The sequence below is a fragment of the Dioscorea cayenensis genome, chromosome 9, assembly GCF_009730915.1.
Source record: "Dioscorea cayenensis subsp. rotundata cultivar TDr96_F1 chromosome 9, TDr96_F1_v2_PseudoChromosome.rev07_lg8_w22 25.fasta, whole genome shotgun sequence".
NCBI classification, from domain to species: Eukaryota; Viridiplantae; Streptophyta; class Magnoliopsida; order Dioscoreales; family Dioscoreaceae; genus Dioscorea; species Dioscorea cayenensis.
This window is the reverse complement of record NC_052479.1, coordinates 13597690-13618245: the sequence shown is the minus strand read 5'-3', so window position 1 is coordinate 13618245 and position 20556 is coordinate 13597690. Positions and strand designations below refer to the sequence as shown.

At 41.3% G+C, this 20556-nt stretch overlaps 1 protein-coding gene across 1 annotated transcript in view; it reads right to left on the bottom strand.

The window, feature by feature from the left end:
* LOC120268499 (protein ZINC INDUCED FACILITATOR 1-like) overlaps positions 1 to 1262 on the bottom strand; it is a 52261-nt gene extending 50999 nt beyond the window's left edge. The window contains exon 1 of the mRNA XM_039275881.1: positions 930 to 1262. Within this exon, the coding sequence (XP_039131815.1) occupies positions 930 to 1262 (333 nt within the window). The remainder of the gene's footprint in view (positions 1 to 929) is intronic.
* Between the last annotated feature and the right edge of the window lie 19294 nt (positions 1263 to 20556).

Here is a 20556-nt window from a genome sequence, read left to right as displayed (position 1 = left end):
TCCATAATGTTACCCTCAATTTATTATCAACACCGTAGATGGTATTAAGCCAATCTTGACTCTTGATTCACTTACATGTACAAAACTAAACACACATCACTCTCTCAAATTCAGGGAAACAAGGAGGCTTTAGTATAATACAACATAATATGTACACCATTTATAGATCTCTTGGGCTCCACTAGTGGGCACCAATTCCCGACATAGTTTTAAAGCCTCACCACACTCCAGAGTCTGCCTTTAACATGCATCATGTCCATACATTACAAAGGGACCATGAGCTGCTACATTGCTAAGTGGGCGTGCATCTGTGATGATTGGGACTCAGTGAAGTTAAAGGCTTCTCATTTATGAGTGGGTCACGCACAAAGCTTCCATCATCGCCATGCTTGGCATTTTGGTCTTTTATGCGTTCGAAGAACTCACACTTCACATTTTGCACGGGTGTGCATCTAAAAATTTCCTTCAAGCAAAGGATGTGAGATCGCTGAAAATAAGAGTGTATGGGATTAGCTTCAAAGCAAACTTAGAAAAGAACATTTTTCATTGGATCAACGATTGGGTGGCATAACGTAAAGCTTCGCGAGTTCTTCGTTTCGATGAATAGGACGAATAACATTGCTTATAACCCACAAGGGAAGACCACGGGAAATGAGACATCATTTGAGTCGAGCTCCTCCCATTAAATAGCATACTTGGAAACCTTACAAGCAATCGTAGTTCTTGGCCTCCTTGCGAGCGCATATCACACCTTAGAACAATAAAGCTCAACACTTTTCCGCAGACGCGTGCTCCTTCACTTATTTGTTGCAGATGACAGAGCCTCCTATCGCTTCTCCGCCTCCGCGATCGAATTTGAGCATGGATCGCGAGGCGGAAGAACCCGAATCGACAATAAGCGCACGATGAGCGAGAAAAGTGAGTCTGGCCCGGCAATCTCTACTAGGCTGAGTGGATATTGCGACAAATTTGTTGAGGGATTTGTGGTCGTGCGAGTTTCGCCGATGTCGCCCATAGATTTTCTGGCCAATCTCAAGCTTCCTTTGAGAGAGGAAAAAGCTCAGTGGAGGTAAGCGGAGACGACAGCGGAGCTTAATTCCATCACTTGCAAAGAAAGCATCCTTGAAGATCTTCACTAAGAGCTGAACACCGACTTGGATCATCTCGATTGATGTTCTTGAAATCTCAGTGACCGAGAATATAGACTGCTGCACCCTCGCTTCCTCCATCTTAAGCAATGACAATGGCGGTGGCAGCGACATCGATTAACACGCGAGAACAACAACACGTGAATAACACAAACGGCATCAGCGGCAACAAGGGCAGCATCCTTACCGAGGGAGATGCTTCTCGATCTTTGAGCTTCTGCCTCCATCAAGCAACTTCGCGTAGTCTCCTCCTTCCTCCTTTAACTTTCCTCTTTTCGTCCCTCTTTTCCTTTTTGTCTTCTTTCTTTTGTTGCTGCCTCGCTAGTTTTCTCCTCGGCTTCTTCCGCCTCTTTCTTTGTGCTGTCCTTTCTTCTTCTTCTTCAGGAAGAATTTCTCTCTCGCTCCTCCTACCGTTCCCTCCACTGGCTCTATCCTTCGCATGCGACTTCTTCCTCATTTCCTTCTTCTTCCTTTTCCTCGCTTCTTTTCGCTCTCTTCTTTTGCTCATATAGACTATATAAGCCCGCCCGTAGAAGACCAGCAGTCCCCTTTTCTTGAGTATATCTTCTGGCGAGAGAAGCGGAATCCTCGAGATCCCACATTCAATTGTGTTTCTTTTGTGCCAGCGTTGTTCCTGGCCATTTGCTTTAGATGGGAGATGGTGCACAGTGTCTGATCGGACCTGACCGCTCGTGACAGCAGCCAGTTAGCCGGAAGAAGAGGTCAGCGGCGCCATCGTATGAACCTCGCGGGATCCATGACAACGAGATCCTAGAGCAGCCCGGTAGATGTGGCCGACCGGCCTTTTGAGACTTTCCTCGCCTCCTCCTTTTCTCGCTCCTACTCCCTCCTCTTGCAAATGCCTCTTTCTCTCTGCTTTTACGCTCAAGTTTTGGTTGCTTTTTCGGGTCTCGTCATCCTCGCCATTTTCTGTTCCTCTTCTTCTTCCCTCACATGAGCACAGGCCTTTACCGAGAGGAAACCATGCTCCTCCTCATCCTTGGTTCTCTTTTGGGAAAAGGCTGCCAGACGTGATGCGTGGCAGAAAGCGATCGAGTTGATCGTGGGGCGACCTACCACGTGCACTCACGCTCTCACGCACCCTCCCCAAAAGCGTATCCTCTTTCTTAAAGTATATGCTATATATATATATTACATTTATATGTATATTATGTTAATATACATAGTATATATCATATTTTATTTCTATTTTAAATTTTATATATTAATTTATTTACCATTATTATATATATTATCTTTTTTATCTGATTTGAATTTTGCATATATATATTTCTAAGATATGTATTTTTATTTTATTATCTGTATTATATATATATATATATATATATATATATATATATATATATTATTTATTTTTCATGTTTACTTGATTTGATTGATTGATTGGTTGTTATATATATATCTATATATATATATATATATATATATATATATATATATATTATTTATATATATTTAATTTATTTTATATTATCAAATTTTGATCCGATTTATTATTTTATTATATATATATTTTATCGGATTTTTTTTTACTTAATTTCTTTGATTTGATTTATTTCATTTTGTTTTATTATATATATATATATATATATTTATCAAATTTTATTTATTTATTTTATCTGATTTCATTTAATTCTTTATTTTATTTTATTTTCTTATATATATATATATATGTTTATGAGATTTTATTTATTTTATATTATTTGATTTCGTTTGATTCTTTATTTTATTTTATTTTATTTCAATTATATGTATATAAATTTTTGCATGAGTTGATTTATTTTATTTTAATTTACTTATTATATACATATATATATATATATATGATTTGATTTAATTTAATTTAATTTATTTCATCTTTTTATATTATTCGATTGTTTTTATCTTTGTAATTCTAAATTTTATCTTTTATTATAGATATATTTGCCCTCGTGATTTTGTATACATGGTCGATTTTGGGATTAAGATCGCCTTGAGATTTTACGTCCCGGATGATCTCTAAGATTTAAAAATGTTTTAGATCGCCTCGATGATAACCGATCTCCCTCAGACATATCCCGCAAGTGCGGTTTGTCAAAATAATAATCCCGGGTGAGTGGTATCGAATCCACAGGAGTAGGGAGTAAAGACACTTAGTCGATTCTTAGCTATGGAATATCAACAATGATAAGTGTGATAATGATTCAATTCTCAACAATTAAAAAGCAACAAGAGAAAGCAAAAAGTAAGGAGGAGGTAAGGCAATCGATAAAAGATGGGGTACGCGGATGATGCTCGCTTAGCATAATCGCTTCAAGTGCAAGAACTCTCATTATGCTTCCTAATCAATGCAATGGTGAGTCGTGGAAATCCTTACATACATAGTCCCAAATCTAAGGTCAACTATGCCTAACTCTATTTATGTCCCCGAGGAGAGATTAAATAATCGTCAACCTCAGACTCGAGATAAAGTTGTAATGAGCTCTAGGGATTCCAGGGTGATAAATCTCTTCCCTAATTATAGACCTAACCCTTTGGTCCGTGAAATGTCCCTAACCACAATTAAGCCCTAGATACTAAGATCCCTCAACGCTTCACTCACATGCACGCGCAACTCAAGCCCCTGCGGAGATTCATCCCTTAGACCATTCACTCCCATTATGGCCGCAGAGAACCTCAAGAACGCGAGGTAGAATCAGCCGCGTCCCGGGAGGGGAAAGGGACGCCCTCTGCACTCTCGACTCACCCTTTCAACCCTCTACAACCTAGCTTTGTCTAATGCTCGTGGTGTGTCACTCACTCACAAGGTTAACAATCAGAAGTCTCAACCCTAGTGTTACTCTAGGGGAAATGTTCATACAATCAGGCATTCAAGGTTGGAACTCACAATAAACATCAATTTATTGAAAGCATAATAAAAGAAGTTCAAAGAAACGAATACATCCTAGGGTTCACAATCACCCAAGTACCCACTGGAGTTTAGCTCTCCATGGAGCTAAGTACAATCAAAGAAATTGAATGTAAAAAGCAATGAATCCATAAAGAAACCCCTCGATGGTCGTGGTCGATGGTCTTGTGGAGAGTCCTCTACTCATCGCAAGGGGATCCTTTTGTCCGGCCTAGGATACACCTCGCCGGATCGATGCCGACGAAAGCTCTCCCAATAACATTCTTCCAAACGACGCGCGATGTTAGAGCTGTAGAACCTCTCCAAAAACCTAGCCAATACCCCTCGAACCCCTAGCCGAAGCCCTCTCACAAGTTGGGGAAAAGATGGAGAAAAAGAATACCAAAAATCGGGCTGAATCGGCTTTAAATAGGTCGAATCGGGCAACCCACGGGCGTGGATGCTACATGCGCCCGTCAGCGGAATTTCCACACGGGCGTGATAATTTCTCGGCCTGCGTGAATACAGGTCTTCCTATGATGACTGCCGCGTCTTCAACTCCGAATAACTTCCCAATTCCATACTTTTCATCCGGGGTAACGCAAAGCGGGCACACGCTCACGCTCGTGAATCACTTGCTTCTTCAATGATATACATGTTGGTGGAGCTCTTGTTCTTATATGCATAAGATGGAATGCTCTCCAGGATCGCTTTTTGTGCTCCCTCCAAATGGATGTGCTCACTCGAATGCGAGGAGGTTGGCACACACTCTAGCATCTCACACCTGTCCTATATCTTTGCGTTTGAACCTTAGCAAGATCTCCTCCAAAATAGGTGCATTATGATCCACATTGGCCTATTTCCTTCATACTCGGCCTCACAACCCTACCGCATAAAAAGTAACATAAAAAAACACATATTAATGTAAAAACCTGAGAAAAGTAATGCTCAACATAAGGAATGAATGCTTTGCATTCATATCGCACAAGCACTTATTAGAAAGCCATGGAGAAGAACAAGATATCATTTAGGCCAAAAGAGATGAAAACAACAATTTCATACCACCCCCATACCACCCAGTATGGGGGCCGTATGCAATCAGTAAAGCACTGGGATATTGATTGAAGTCGCTCACCTGCAGATTTTTCATACCAACCCATACCACTCAGTATGGGGGCCGTATGGAGCCCATATGGACCCCGAATGCACCCCGTATGGAGCGTGAATCTAGATTATTTGAGTGCTATATGACCCCCATACGACCCATATGCTATGAGGGGTATAAAAGCTGACTTTTAGGGCAGAACAAGGGACTTTTCTGGACAGATTTTGAGAAGCTACTTGTGAGGCTTTGAGTGACCTTGGGAAGAAGAAGAAGGGCAAGGAAATAAGGAGATCATCAAAGGCCAAGGTCAAGGGCTCTTAAGGCAAGAAGGCAACATCATTTAAAGGGGAGATCAAACACGATTTGAAGGAAGTAGACCCGCAGCTAGAGGAAGCGCCATTCGGCATTCCTTTGGTGGGGGAAGCATCATTCAGCACATTCTCTATCTCCTCCTCCACCATTTCATCTAGGTAGTGTCATTTATGCTTTTGCTTTGTGTTTTGCTTGATTGTGTTGTTTGTTGTGGGATGATGACACACTAGACCCCCAAGGCCACCGGGTGTTGGTGAACCTTGGGGCGGTTTTATCATGTATTTTGGATGATTACTTGTTAATTCCATGCTTGGGTTATTTCGAGATTTAATCCATTGTTTTCATGCTAAGTGCTACACTAAGGAGAAATCCGTAGCTCTTTTATGAGTGATGCATGTAGATGTGACCTGCTCGTATACATTAGATCATGAATGGATTAGAAGGGGATACTTATATCATCACGCCTAGAAATTGGGTGTTGGTAGCCCTCCATGTTAGGTTTGAGCTGAAGAAGAGTAGGTTTACTCCTATTTGAGATTTCCTTGTACTTAATGCAATCGCAGGAATGTGGATTTGGAAGAAATTCCTATCAATGTTCGTATGGGATTAGGGTTCAATCGCCGAAAAATTGGGATTGTTCTAATCTAGAAATCTCTTGGTCCAATTTACCCTTGCATCTTTTGATTATAATCCATGTTTCATGATAACCCCTCAAGGGGATCAACATCCATAGGATTTTGCATTAATTGATTTTCTTGCTTGCTCATTGCTTGTTCTCTCTAATTTGTTGGTAATTCTGTATTCAGTTTTAATTACATCTAGTATAGTTAACCTCATCACTTGAGATCTTAGGTTAGATAATAGCTCGAGAAGGAGTAATAGGAGATCCTTAGCCCCATGGAATACGATCCTCATGTCTTCACACGAGGTATTACTTGGCGATCCCGTACACTTGCGGGTAAGCAATCATTAATGCATTAGTTAGAAAGCATAATAGAGGGTTTTTGCACTTGAAACGATTGCCCTAGGTGGAACAATATCTGGGTACCCCACTTATATTGATTGCCTTACCTCCCCTTTACTTTCACTCTTTCTCTTGTTTCTTTTACTTTTGTTACATCACATTTTGTCACACAAATCACTATTCACTTTTCATTTAGTTAAGAAAAAATTTATGTGTTTTTATTCCCTACTCTCTGTGGATATGATATCCACTATCCTGGGATTTATTACTTTGACAAACCCGTGCACTTGCGGGATATACGCAAGGGGCGTTGTCAAGTTATTGGCACCGTTGCCGGGGAGTAGGCGTTTAGAGATACTTTGCACTTTGTTTTCTTAGCTATTCATTCATTCATTCTATTTCACATCTTATTTTCTATCATCGTTTTGATTTTGTCTTCTTTCTTTTGGTGCAGCTCTAGGTTATGACCAGAGGGAACCCTTCGTTATTGATTGAAGGAGATCTTGAACTTGAACGTACACTCAGAAGAAGAGGAAAGGAACCTGTACAAGAACCGTCTAATCAAGCTGAGATAATATGGTAGAATAGAATGAGCAACAGAGGACACTTCCTGATTATGCTAGGCCCTCAGTTTTGGGCACACAATTGAGTATTGTGCGACCCCCCGAATACAGCTCCAAACTTCGAGCTAAAGCCAGCATTCATCCAAATGATTCAGCAAATAGCGCAGTTTAATGGTTTGGCCGATGAGGATCCAAACAACCATATAGAGAACTTCTTGGTAGTCAAGATGCTCCCAAATCCACATAGCTCTAGAGGATCAAGAGAAGACAACATTTACTTGTCCCTAAAGTACTTTTGCTTACAGAAGAATACCTTTTGGGTAGTGTAATGCACTACCGACATTCTAGCGTTGCATGACTGCCATTTTTGATGATCTCCTAGAAGACATCATGGAGGTGCTCATGGATAACTTTTAGGTGTTTGGGGATTCTTTTGACATCTATCGAAGGAACTTGGAGAGAGTGCTCATAAGATGTGAAGAGACAAATCTTGTTCTTAATTTGGAGAAATGTCACTTGATGGTCCAAGAAGGCATTATCCTTGGGCATAAGATTTCTCAAGTGGGAATGGATGTAGACAAGGCAAAAATTGAAGTCATATAAAGACTCCCTCCACCTACAAATGTGATAGAAGTTTAGAGTTTCTTAGGGCACGCGGTCTTTTACAGGAGATTCATTAAGAACTTCTCGAAGATAACACAACCGTTGCCAAAGCTCCTTGAAAATGATGCTTGATAAACACCTAAATGTATGTATTTTATGTGTATTAATCTTGTATTATTTGTGTATATTTTAATGAATTGATGCTCGCTTAAGTCTAAATTGGTTATTTCGATGTTGCTGATTTTTAAAAAGAGTCGAACGAATCTCAAAAATGCAAATTGGACAAATTTGACACAAAAAATGGCATTTTTGGGGGTTTTTGACACTCATAGAAGGTGCTCGTAGCGGAGTCACAATTGTGCTCATGGGGGCATTCGTCATGCGCTTCATGGGGTCCATGCGCCCGCATGAGTGCCCGTGAGGTTTGCTGGAAATTCACAACTCTTAGTACTGCAGTAGGCAAACATCTGTGAGCGTAAAACACAATAGCTGAGTACTGTAGTACAGACACCTTTTCTGGGCAAAAAATAGCAGTGAGCTTCATGGGCTCCATGTGCCCTCATAGAGCCCGTATGGACCTGACGGGGTATATATTGGACTGAATTTCTAGGGCAAAAAGGAGGATATTTTTGGAGAAAGCTTTTTGGGGAGTTCTTGGAACCGACTTCCACCAGTTCAAGGGAGGCAAGATCACACGTTTTCGAGAAGGGGAATCAAAGGGAGAAGCTTGGATTGGCTAGATCTTCATCGATCTCTTCCTTGGGAGCTTGTAGATGATGAGGGAAGCCGCCCCGATCGCGGCGTCTGTGGAAGCTTTCCACCTAACTTGGCTTGTCATCTCACTTCTATTGTTGAGGGAGTTTTCTTATGCCATTTGTAGTTGTTTTCATGGACCTATTGTTTGTATTTGTTCGCATGGACAAGTACACCCTAAGTTCACCAGATGCCGATGAACCTTGGGGTAAAGTTGTGTATTTGGATGTTCTAATTTTGTCTATTGCAATTGTTGTGTATTTGTGATTCATTCTTGGTGCATTTGATGTGTTTCTTACATGAGAACCTCTGTAGACCAACTCCTAGGTTGTACTCGGTAGCGTGACCATCACCCTTGTACTAGACACACCAAGTTTGGAAGGGATTCATGTATGAATACGCCATGACCATCGGGTATTTTGTACCCCTCCAACATTAGGGCTAGACCAAGTTGTGTTCTGGATCTAATTAGAGATTTCTCCCTTGTTAATGCAATCATATGAGGATTTGATCAGAAGAAATTCCGTATCAATACTTATACTGGATTAGGGGTCAATTGCCGTGACCATCGGGTTGATCTAATTTAGGAAATCTCTAGGTCCAAACCTTCAATTGCATGACATTCTTAGCATCCTTTACACTTTAGTAGCCACTAGGGAATCCGCATCCGTGACCATTTCATTCCCCTGATTTTATATCCTTGCCTTGTTTTAGACTCCACTTGTAATTCTTTCATTTTAATTAATAGATTAGAGAACCCCTTTGAATCTTTCGGCTAAACAATACGCTAAGAGGAAGTAAGGGTAGATCCTTGGGCCCAGAGAATACGACCCTCTCGTGCTCGCACGAGAGGTATTACTTGATGACTCCATGCGCTTGACGATCGTGCACCAAGTTTTTGGCGCTGTTGCCGGGGACCCACAAGGAATACTCATAAAACTTAGAGCTTATTGATTTAGCCATTGTTTCTTTTATTTTGTACATTTGTTTCTTTTTATTTCTTTTTTGTATATATATTTCCATTCATTTGAAATTATTTTCTGCTTTAAATATTTCTCTTTGTTTAACATTTCCTGGTTATTCATTATCTACTATAATCATGGCTGCGGCTGGCGGTTGGTGTGACGCTTCCTGCCTGTAGATCCTGTACTCGAATTTCCCACTTGAATCTCTAGCCGCATTTGAACTGGAGGGAATGATGAGGACACACATTCTTGATACTTGGAGATGGTCTGAGCGTTACAATGTGGCTAGAACCGTACCCCTGGGAGAACATGACATACATGACCTATTCACATATTATATGAAGTCTGACAGTGTGTTGCCAGTAGTTGAGCTTACTCCACTTGGTCTCCCTTCCATCCCCATCCATTAGGAAGAAAGGAACAAGTCCAATGACTTTGTTGTACTAGTTCAGCAAAATGAAGAGGAAATAGATCTTATGGTGGGAAGTGACTCAGGGTCATCCGGATGTGAGATTCACGTTATGGAAGAGTGCATGAATAGTGGTAGCTCCACGGAAGATGAGTGTAGAGGGTTCGAGGATATTGATCTCGGGAAGTTTGGGTGATTAAAATCATCAATTGAGGAACCGCCTGAATTTGAACTAAAGCCGCTTCCCGAACACTTGGAGTATGTATTTCTGGCAGAGGGATCAAAACTTCCAATCATAATTGCCTCAGATCTGATCCCTAAGCAAAAATTTGATCTTCTGAGTGTGTTAAAGAAGTACAAAAAAGCAATTGCATGGAAGATTTCAGATATTAAAGGAATTATCCCTTCTTTCTGTACACACAAGATTCTCATGGAAGATAATCATAGGCCAACAGCTATATCGTAGAGATGGCTCAACCCTAATATAAAAGAAGTAGTGCACAGAAAGGTGATCAAACTTCTTGATGCAGGCATCATATACCCTATCTCTGACAGTGAGTGGGTGAGCCCAGTACAAGTAGTGCGGAAAAAGGGAGGAATGACGGTGGTCACTAATGAAAAGAATGAATTAGTCCCCACTAGAATGGTCACAGGATGGCGGGTGTGCATAGCCTATAGAAAACTCAATGACGCTACTAGAAAAGACCATTTCCCTTTATCTTTCATTGTTCAAATGCTTGAACGACTAGCAGGGCACTCAAATTATTGTTTCTTGGATGGTCTCTCCAGGTACTTTCAAATCCCCATCTCCCCTGAAGACCAAGAGAAGACAACTTTCACATGCCCTTATGGTACTTTTGCTTATCGCCGTATGCCTTTCGGACTATGTAATGCCCTAGCCACCTTCCAGCCATGTATGATGGCCATATTTGATGATCTAGTGGAAGATATCATGGAGGTTTTCAAGGATGATTTCTCGGTTTTCGGTGATTCTTTCAACCTCTGCCTCAAAAATCTAGAGCGGGTCTTAGCCAGATGTGAGGAAACCAACTTGGTTCTCTGCTGGGAAAAGTGTCATTTTATGGTCAAGGAAGGCATTGTGCTTAGCCATAAGATATCACAACAGGGAATTGAGGTGGATAAGGCCAAGGTTTCGACTATCGAACAGCTGCCTCCCCCAACTTCAGTGAAGGCCATTAGAAGTTTTTTGGGACATGCAGGTTTTTATAGAAGGTTCATCAAGGATTTTTCATTAATCTTCCGACCACTTACAAAACTCCTAGAGAAGGACACTGCATTTGAGTTTAGTGATGAGTGTATGACTGCTTTCCTCACCCTCAAGAAAAAACTTGTTGAAGCTCCGATTATCCTGTCCCGTGATTAGAATTTACCCTTTGAACTCATGTGTGATGCTAGCAATTCGCAGTGGGGGCAGTTCTTGGGCAACATCGAGGGGGTCATTTCCACCCTATATTCTATGCAAGCAAGACATTGAATGGTGCTCAGGAGAATTATACTACCATCGAGAAAGAGATGCTAGATGTGGTTTTTGCATTTGACAAGTTCCGTTCATATTTAGTGTTATCAAAGGTGATCGTGTTCACCGACCATTCCGCTCTAAAATATCTTTTGTGCAAGCAGGATGCAAAACCTCGTCTAATCCGGTGGGTACTTTTGCTTCCGAAGTTTGACTTGGAGATAAAAGATAATTGGGGGGCCGAAAACTTGGCCGCTGACCACCAATCACGCCTTGTGATCCCACTAGAGAGCATCAAGGAGAGAAAGGAGATAAATGATGGCTTTCTTGATTAGAAGTCGTTTAGGATTCGAATATTGAGAGAAGAAGAAACTCCGTGGTTCGCTGATTTTGCAAACTATCTTGCTGCAGGGACACGTCCTGATGGGCTAACTTATCAACAAAGGAAGAAGTTCTACTTTGATCTAAAATATTACTTCTGGGAGGATCCCTATTTGTTTAGAACTTGCGCTGATCAAGTGGTGAGGAGGTCTGTATCTCATTCGGAAGGGTATTCTATCTTGGAGCACTGTCATGCTGGTCCCGCTGGGGGGCATTACAGTGCCAACCGGACAACCATGAAAATTCTAGATACAGGTTTCTATTGGCCTTCCATTTTTCAAGATGCACAGAAGTTTGTTCAATTTTGCGATAGGTGCCAACGGACTGGAAACATTTCAAGAAGAGATGAGATGCCACAAACCTGGACCCAAGCTTGTGAGGTGTTTGATGTGTGGGGGATTGATTTCATGGGCCCTTTCCCTAGTTCCCGTGGTAATCAGTTCATTTTGGTAGCTATGGATTATGTTTCTAAATGGGTGGAAGCACAGGCATCCCCCACGAGTAATGCACGAGTGGTAGTAAAATTTTTAAAAAAGCTATTCTCCAGGTTTGGTACACCAAGGACAATTATCAGTGATAGAAGGACTCACTTTTGTAACTCTTAGTTTGCAAACACCCTGAAGCAATATGGAGTATCCTACAGGGTTGGAACTCCGTATCATCCTCAAACTAGTGGGCAAGTTGAAGTCTCTAACCACCAATTGAAATGAATTTTGGAGAAATCCTTGAGTCAGCATAGGAAAGATTTGGCAGATCATCTGGATGATGCCCTTTGGGCATATCAAACAGCGTATAAGACACCACTTGGAGCAACCCCTTATAGGCTGGTCTACGAGAAAGCTTGCTATTTACCCGTTGAATTAGAACATAAAGTATACTGGGCTATCAAGTAATTGAATTTTGATCCTCATCTAATTGGCCATAAGAGGAAGTTCCAACTAAGTGAGTTGTATGAATGGCACACTATGGCGTATGAAAATTCCCTGCATTATAAGAAAAAGATTAAGGAGTGTAAGAATGAAGGTACGTCGAGCTAATGACATTAAACAAGCGCTTCTTGGGAGGCAACCTAAGTTTTTAAATTCGTCGTCTTTAAATTTTTGTATTTCTTTTAGTTTCTTAGTTTCTTTGTTGTGGTTGAATGATTATGTTTGTGAGTTTCTCATATTTTTGTTTTGTGCTCAACTCATGCTTAGGCTTGCTTCCTTATCTTTGGCCTTGAATTAGTATTGTTTAGGTGAGTTTCATTGTTATTTCGGTATTTAAGAGGTTGTAATTCATATTTTATTGAGTTTACAAGAGGAACTGACACGTCCGAATATGCGTGTGTGTACCGCAAGTGCACGGGTGTCGAAGTAATAAATACCCGGTGAGTCGGGTAGTCGAATCCACAGGGAACAGGGCTACTAGTACTAACTTCTTCTCTGCTATCTAGCCTAATGATAATGGGATAGTGTGGTGATCTAATGTGCGAAGAGATGAACACCGGAGACGAATATGCAAGGGTAAAATGGAAGAAGAATCTCAATCAGTAAAAGTGGGGTATTAGGGCATTGCTCCCCCTAGGGTTCAGGTATTAGGTACCGGATAAGCAAAGTGTTTCTATGATGAGTAAGTTAAGTCGTGGAAATCCAAACATAATCGGGTCTATCTCTAGATCACCGATACTAGTCCCCTACGAGGTCCCGGTGGAGAAATCGCTCAATCTCAACACCTCACACCACATATGACCGCAAAGCACTCTAGGGATTCCAAATTGTGTATCCAATTCCTAAAGATTGATCCAACCCCTAATTCCGGCGAAGGATCCTAACCCCCCTACAAGGTCCCGGCGGAGAAATCGAGCAATCTCACGCCTCCCACCAAATATGGTTACATAGAGCTTAGGGAATGGAGATAGAATACACCAATCGGAGGGGAAAGGGGATACTTCACTATCTCATGATTCACCCTCTCAACCCTCTTCAATCTTGAAGTTCTAACCCTAATGGAGATCTCTCTCCCACCAAGGCAACAAATCATGCAAACCAAATAACCATAAGATCAATAAGGCAAGCAAGCATTAAGCAATCAAGAATGAAACTTAATCAAACTCGGATTAAATAGAAACACAAAGCAAATCCACAAAAGATGAGAATCCTAGGGTTCACAAGCCCAAATACCCTCTAGGGTTTTAGCCCTCCATGGAGCAACATACAAAACACACCATCAATGAATGAAAGTACATTAAAACCATAGAAATAAACCCCCTTATATATGAACTGATGGCCTTGATGGAGAGCTTCGACGTCTTGAAGGACCCACTCCGAAGCTAGGTTCACCGGTGGCTTCCTTGATGCTATGACGGAGGAGGAATCGATCAAAGTTGGTGACGAAGCGCCTCCAAAGCCGCAAAGACCTTCTCTCCAAACCCTAGCCGTCTCACCCCTCAAGAGCCGCACAAAAGGTGAGAAAGAATAGGGCAAAACGGCTATTTATAGGCCTTAGATCGCGTCTGTCACGTGCCCTCACGCGCCCGTGTAGATTTTTCCACGCGCCGCGTGGGTCGCAGAAATTTCCGCAGGCGTCGCGGAATTTCCACGCCGCGCGACGATGAATTGCTACGAGTACTTTTTCACAAAACGCGATCCGAACACTCTTCTCTTAAGGCCACATGTCCGGGCACACGTCCATGTGGTAGGCTATAAAACTTTTCTTCATCTATGTATCTTTGAGAGGTCTTGCAATCTTCACAAAGAGAAGAAACATGAAGATGTGGCTACCTTTGCGCCCTTCCAACTAGTGAATTGACTTAAATCTTCTTGGAAGTTGATACACATCTCCACGTTTATAAACTCCTCTCGTGTCTTGGTCCTTGAATTGAACAAGAACTCCCAACATTATGTCTTTATAGCCCATCTTTGCTTCCTTTTTACTCTTCAAGGCATTCACAACCTATATGCATAAAAGAACACCAAATACACAATATGAGACATAAACCATAGCAAAAATGATGCTCAATGCATGTAAAACATATATAAAAATATATCTACTCAAGCATTTATCAGGAACCATGCCAATTTTTTGATTTTCCAGGTCCATACGGGCTGTATATGGCCTGTATGGACACTTGTGGCATGTTCCAAAGCCTTGCGGCTGTCATTGCGGCCGCAAGAGACTTCTCACAAGGACCATTGCGCAGTGGGGTGAGGGTCTCACAAGCGCCATGCGCCCGCAAGACCACCCGTGAGCCTCCCGGCCTCATGCGGCGCACGCGGCCAGAAACCCTCACGGGCCCCATGCGCCCGCATGCCACCCGCATGGGCTGGGCAGCCAATTAAGGGGCGTTGTCCGCATTTCTCTCTTTACTCCAACCTCCATCTTCTCCTCTTTGTTTTCTCTCATTTCTGTTTCACTCTACCTCATTTATCCACCATTTTTCTTGCCTTTTTCTTCTCTAATCTTCTCTCCTCCATCTTGCAAACTCAATCTTGGGATTTAATTGAAGTTTTACCATCTTTTTCGCCGGATCTCTCCACTCTAAGCTTTCAAACCCTAATTCAAGGTTTTGCTAAAAACTTGGGTTTTGTTGTGTTTTTATTTTATCCTTGAAGTATGAATGACATGATTGATTGTTGTGATGTGGTGTGTGCTTAATTCCTTGAGTTTTTTATTCATTTGTAAATTTTGGGAAGCTCCATGTCTAGGAGAAACTCTTGCAAAAAATTTTCACGAGTACTGTAGCAAATGATGTATTTTTCATTCTTCACATTGAAAATGTTGTGCATTCAATTTTTTCTTAATTCTATGATGATATGGATATCTCCTATGATTGTACTCATGAAAATCTTGGTTTGATCTTGTGTTTTTGTGGTATAGGAATGCCGGTCAAGCGAGTTTTATCAAAGCGGTCAAGACACGATGAGGCACCTAGTGGAGTGCCATCCTTAGCCTCACCACAACATAGGGCACGCTACAATCTCTTGAATTCCAAGCCTTTTGGTATTATCAAGATAATTGAACGCAATAACCTTGAAGTTCTAGGATTGGCCGAGACCGTGTCCGAATTAATCAATCATGATGGTTGGGACATAATTTTCTCAATTAATGATCCGGCTTACCGTCAGCTCACCTTGGAGGTCCTAAGCACAATCGAATTAGTAAGACCATCCGGGATAAGTTTCCAAGTCTTTGTGACAATGTGCACCATTAGTGACACACAATTGGGTTGTTTCTTGGGCTTGTATGATGAGGGATTCGTGAACACACCCACATTTCATCATCTTCCTACAGATTTTCCGGCCACCATGACACACACACGGTTTTACGAAAGAATCTCTGGTCGGCGCACGAATGAGTCAAGGAAAGCATCTCTTCTTCACAATCCGACACATCGATATATTCATGCACTCTTAAGTAGAAGTATTGGCGGCCGGGGTGATAGCACTGGGGTAATCTCACTCTCCGACTTACTCATGCTATACAGTATCATTGAGCGTTACCTGATCCACCTTGGTCACCTCTTTGCCGAGTTGTTTGTTCATCAGGGTACTTACACATGCCTTGGATCTATTTTCACTGGACCGTATATGACACGTATGATTCAAGGTATGGGTTTGATCGAGCACACCCGGGACATGCACATTGTTGGTGGATTTTTACCCTTGGGGATGGCTACTATGTTTTCCATGGGGATGGTGGAGAAACGTGGTGACACATATGCCGTTATCCGGTACTCAGTCACAGGTGAGCCAGACGACACACCAGCTCGTGTTGAGCTTCACATTTAGGAGATTCAGGGAGAGATTCGTTCCCTTCGTCAAGGACATCAAGAGAATACTGAGACACTTAGACAGTTGGCAAGGGATATGCGCGAAGTTCTCTCTTTCCTGCGTGGGTCTTCTTCATCCTCCGGCACCACCTCAGGAACTACCACATCCTTGGCACTCGCTGCACCCTACCTGGCGACCACCACCCGAGCCTAGGAGCAAGACTTTTATGAACTTGAGTTTATATTTTGTATTTAGTATTGTTTTGTGGCTTGCTAGTTGAACTTCTTTTGTTAGCAAGGATTCATTCCCTGCTAGGCTTGTGTTACTCTTATTTTGACTAATATGTATGTTTTCCTTCCCCTTTGATTTCCTTAAGTGTCATGATCGCCTTCCTTATTTTTGTAGGACCTTTCAAAGATTGTGCCCCACCTCCTTTACTCTTCGCTGCCCTTGTTGCCCATTGACTATGCTTTCACTGCACAATCTTCATCAACCAAATGGGGCAGTCTCTTTACCCTTCCCTTTCTTGCTTCATTTAATTATTATGAATTCTACACCATGTTCTGCTGATTAGTGTACATTGAGGGCAATGTAAGATTCTAGGTGTGGGGATGGGTTATTTGTCTGCTTTCTTCACCAGTGATAGCTATGATTTATTGTTAAGAACCTCCTAGCTTGAATGAATGATAGTAATGAGTTTTAGTGTTATTTGTGCTTGAAGGAAGTCGTGTTTTCTCTCTAGTGTTTTCTTCACAACTTTGACATAGAACTTTTACCTTGTTTTCCCCAGCTAACCCACTACTTTGATTTAAAGTGTTAGAGTGGTAAATTTATCCCTCAATGGTCTTTTAAGAGCTTTTGGTTCTTTTGTTCATTTTGCTTTATCCCTAAGTGAAGTTTTGAATGAAGGTGCTCAGGAGACATGTATATATTTGTTATCTTAGAAAAAAATGGAAACATGAAAAAAATGAGTCTATGTCAGTATTCCTCTGCTAATTTAGCATGAATGAGTCTATGTAGATTGTAATCGAGTAAGTGGGGTGGCTCTTCTACCTAATCAGCATGTGCATCCCTCTGAAAGATTATAAGATATTTTGTGCAATCTACGTTAGGTGGACTCAAAAAAAAGAAAGTGCTTTGGACTCTATCATGCATTCACTTAGAAGCTAAAGTATTGACTGTGAACTAAAGGACTCTTGACTTGCCATTAAGGGTGTCTTTAACATTTCTAACACCGGTAGTCATTAAATGTGGCGTGAATAGGGAGAGCGATTGATGAAGTATACACACACTTATGAGGAAAGCACTCTAGAGGAATAATGACTATCTCTACTGAGTTGGTATTGTGCAACTCATTTTCTTGATTTCATCTCATCTGTGCCTGTGGGGTTCTTCACTGTTTGAGCTTGAGGTCGTACATTTAGCCATTTATCTTCTTGCCCCTATTCTTTCATGTGTGTTTGCTTGGGGAAAAGCAAACTCCTAGGTGTAGGGATGTTTAATAAACACCTAAATGTATGTATTTTATATATATTAATCATGTATTATTTGTGTATATTTTAATGAATTGATGCCTGTTTAAGTCTAAATTAGTTATTTCGGTGTTGCAGATCTGAAAAGAGCCGAACGAAGCTCAAAAATTCAAATTGGACAAATTTGACACCAAAAAACGACACCAAATTCGACTCTGTAGCTGAGTATTGTAGCACCGACATTTTTTTTTGGGCAAAATGGCAGTGAGCTTCATGGGCTCCATGTGCCCTCATAGAGCCCGTATGGACATGATGGGGTATATATTGGACTGAATTTCTAGGGCAAAAGCGAGGACGTTTTTGTAGAAAGCTTTTTGGGTAGTTCTTGGAGCCGACTTCCACCAGTTCAGGGGAGGCATGATCACACATTTTGGAGAAGGGGAATCAAAAGGAGAAGCTTGGATTGGCTTGATCTTCATCGATCTCTTCCTTGGGAGCTTGTAGATGACGAGGGAAGCCGTCCCAATCACGGCGTCCATGGAAGCTTTCCACCTAACTTGGCTTGTCATCTCACTTCTATTATTGAGGGAGTTTTCTTATGCCATTTGTAGTTGTTTTCATGGACCTATTGTTTGTATTTGTTCGCATGGACGAGTACACCCTAAGGTCACTGGATGCCGGTGAACCTTGGGGTGAAGTGGTGTATTTGGATGTTCTAATTTTGTCTATTGCAATTGTTGTGTGTTTGTGATTCATTCTTGGTGCATTTGATGTGTTTCTTACATGAGAACCTTTATAAACCAACTTCTAGGTTGTACTCGGTAGCGTGACCATCGCCCTTGTACTAGACACACCAAGTTTGGAAGGGATTCATGTATGAATACGCCGTGACGATCGGGTATTTTGTACCCCTCCAACATTAGGGCTAGACCAAGTTGTGTTCTAGATCTAATTAGAGATTTCTCCCTTGTTAATGCAATCATATGAGGATTTGATCGGAAGAAATTCTGTATCAATACTTATACTGGATTAGGGGTCAATTGCCGTGACCATCGGGTTGATCTAATTTAGGAAATCTCTAGGTCCAAACCTTCAATTGCATGACATTCTTAGCATCCTTTACACTTTAGTAGCCACTAGGGAATCCGCATCCGTGACCATTTCATTCCCCTGATTTTATATCCTTGCCTTGTTTTAGACTCCACTTGTAGTTCTTTCATTTAATTAATAGATTAGAGAACCCCTTCGAATCTTTCGGGTAAACAATACGTGAAGAGGAAGTAAGGGTAGATCCTTGGGCCCAGAGAATACGACCCTCTCGTGCTCGCACGAGAGGTATTACTTGATGACTTCGTGCGCTTGCCGATCGTGCACCAATGCCCCCTTTGATTTTGAAGATGAATGCCTAATTGCTTTTAATTAGTTGAAGGAGAAGCTAATGCAAGCACCCATTTTGATAACACCAGATTGGAATGAACCCTTCGAGCTCATGTGCGATGCAAGTGATTATGCCGTTGGAGCAGTGTTGGGTCAGAGGAAATGCAAACAGTTTTAACCGATTTATTATGCTAGAAAGACTCTCACGAGTGCTCAAGAAAATTATACAACCACAGAAAAAGAATTGTTAGCAATGGTTTTTACTTTTGATAAATTCAGGCCATACCTCATCTTGTCGAGGGTTACTGTATTTACCAATCATTCGGCACTCCGCTAGCTCATGAACAATGCCGATGTTATGCCTAGATTGATTCGTTGGATCTTATTATTGCAAGAGTTCGATATAGAGATACAATATAAAATAGGAATTGAAAATATGGTTGCGGACCATCTATCTCAATTGGAGGGTGTGCAAGTCAAGAGCCTGTAAGTAAGGAAATTAACAATTTCTTTCCTGAGGAGCATTTGTACGTAGTTCAGAGTTCAGAATCAGAGGACACTCCATGGTTTGTAGATTTCATAAATTACTTATCGGGGAAAGTGCTCAAGCAATGTTTAACCTTCCAGCAAAAAAAGAAGTACTTCAGCGATTTGAAGAATTACTTTTGGGAGGTTCCATATTTGTTCTGCATCTGTGCAGACCATGTGGTTAGAAGATGTGTATCAACGGAAGAAGGTTGGGATATCCTTCAACATTGTCATTCCGAGCCAGTTGGGCGGCATTATACTTCAACTAGAACTGCTAAAAAAGTTTTTGCCGCTGGATTCTATTTGCTGACTTTATTTCAGGATGCACATAAGTTTGTTGTTCGATGAGAGAGTTGTCAGAGATCTAGAAATCTATCACGATGGGATGAAAATGCCTCAGAATCCAATGCAATTTTGTGAGGTGTATTGATTTCATGGGACCATTTCTAAAGTCCAATGGTAATCAATATATCTTGGTAGCGGTCGACTATGTATCTAAATGGGTGTAGGCACAAGCTATGCCTACCAATAATGCTTGAACCGTGGTAAAATTTATGAAGAGGTTGTTCATTCGATTCGGAACTCCACGAATTATCATTAATGACTGAGAAACTCATTTTTTTAACACCCAACTCAAAAATGTATTAAAGCGCTATGGTGTGCATCACCGCCTTGCTACTCCCTACCATCCGCAAACAAGTGGTCAAGTGGAAGTCACTAATAGAGAGCTAAAGAGAATCTTAACAAAGTTCGTGGAACATAGAATGGTGTATAAAACTCCAATACGGACTACTCCCTATAACTAGGTGTATGGTAAATCGTGTCATTTACCCATGGAGCTCGAGAATAAAGCCTATTGGG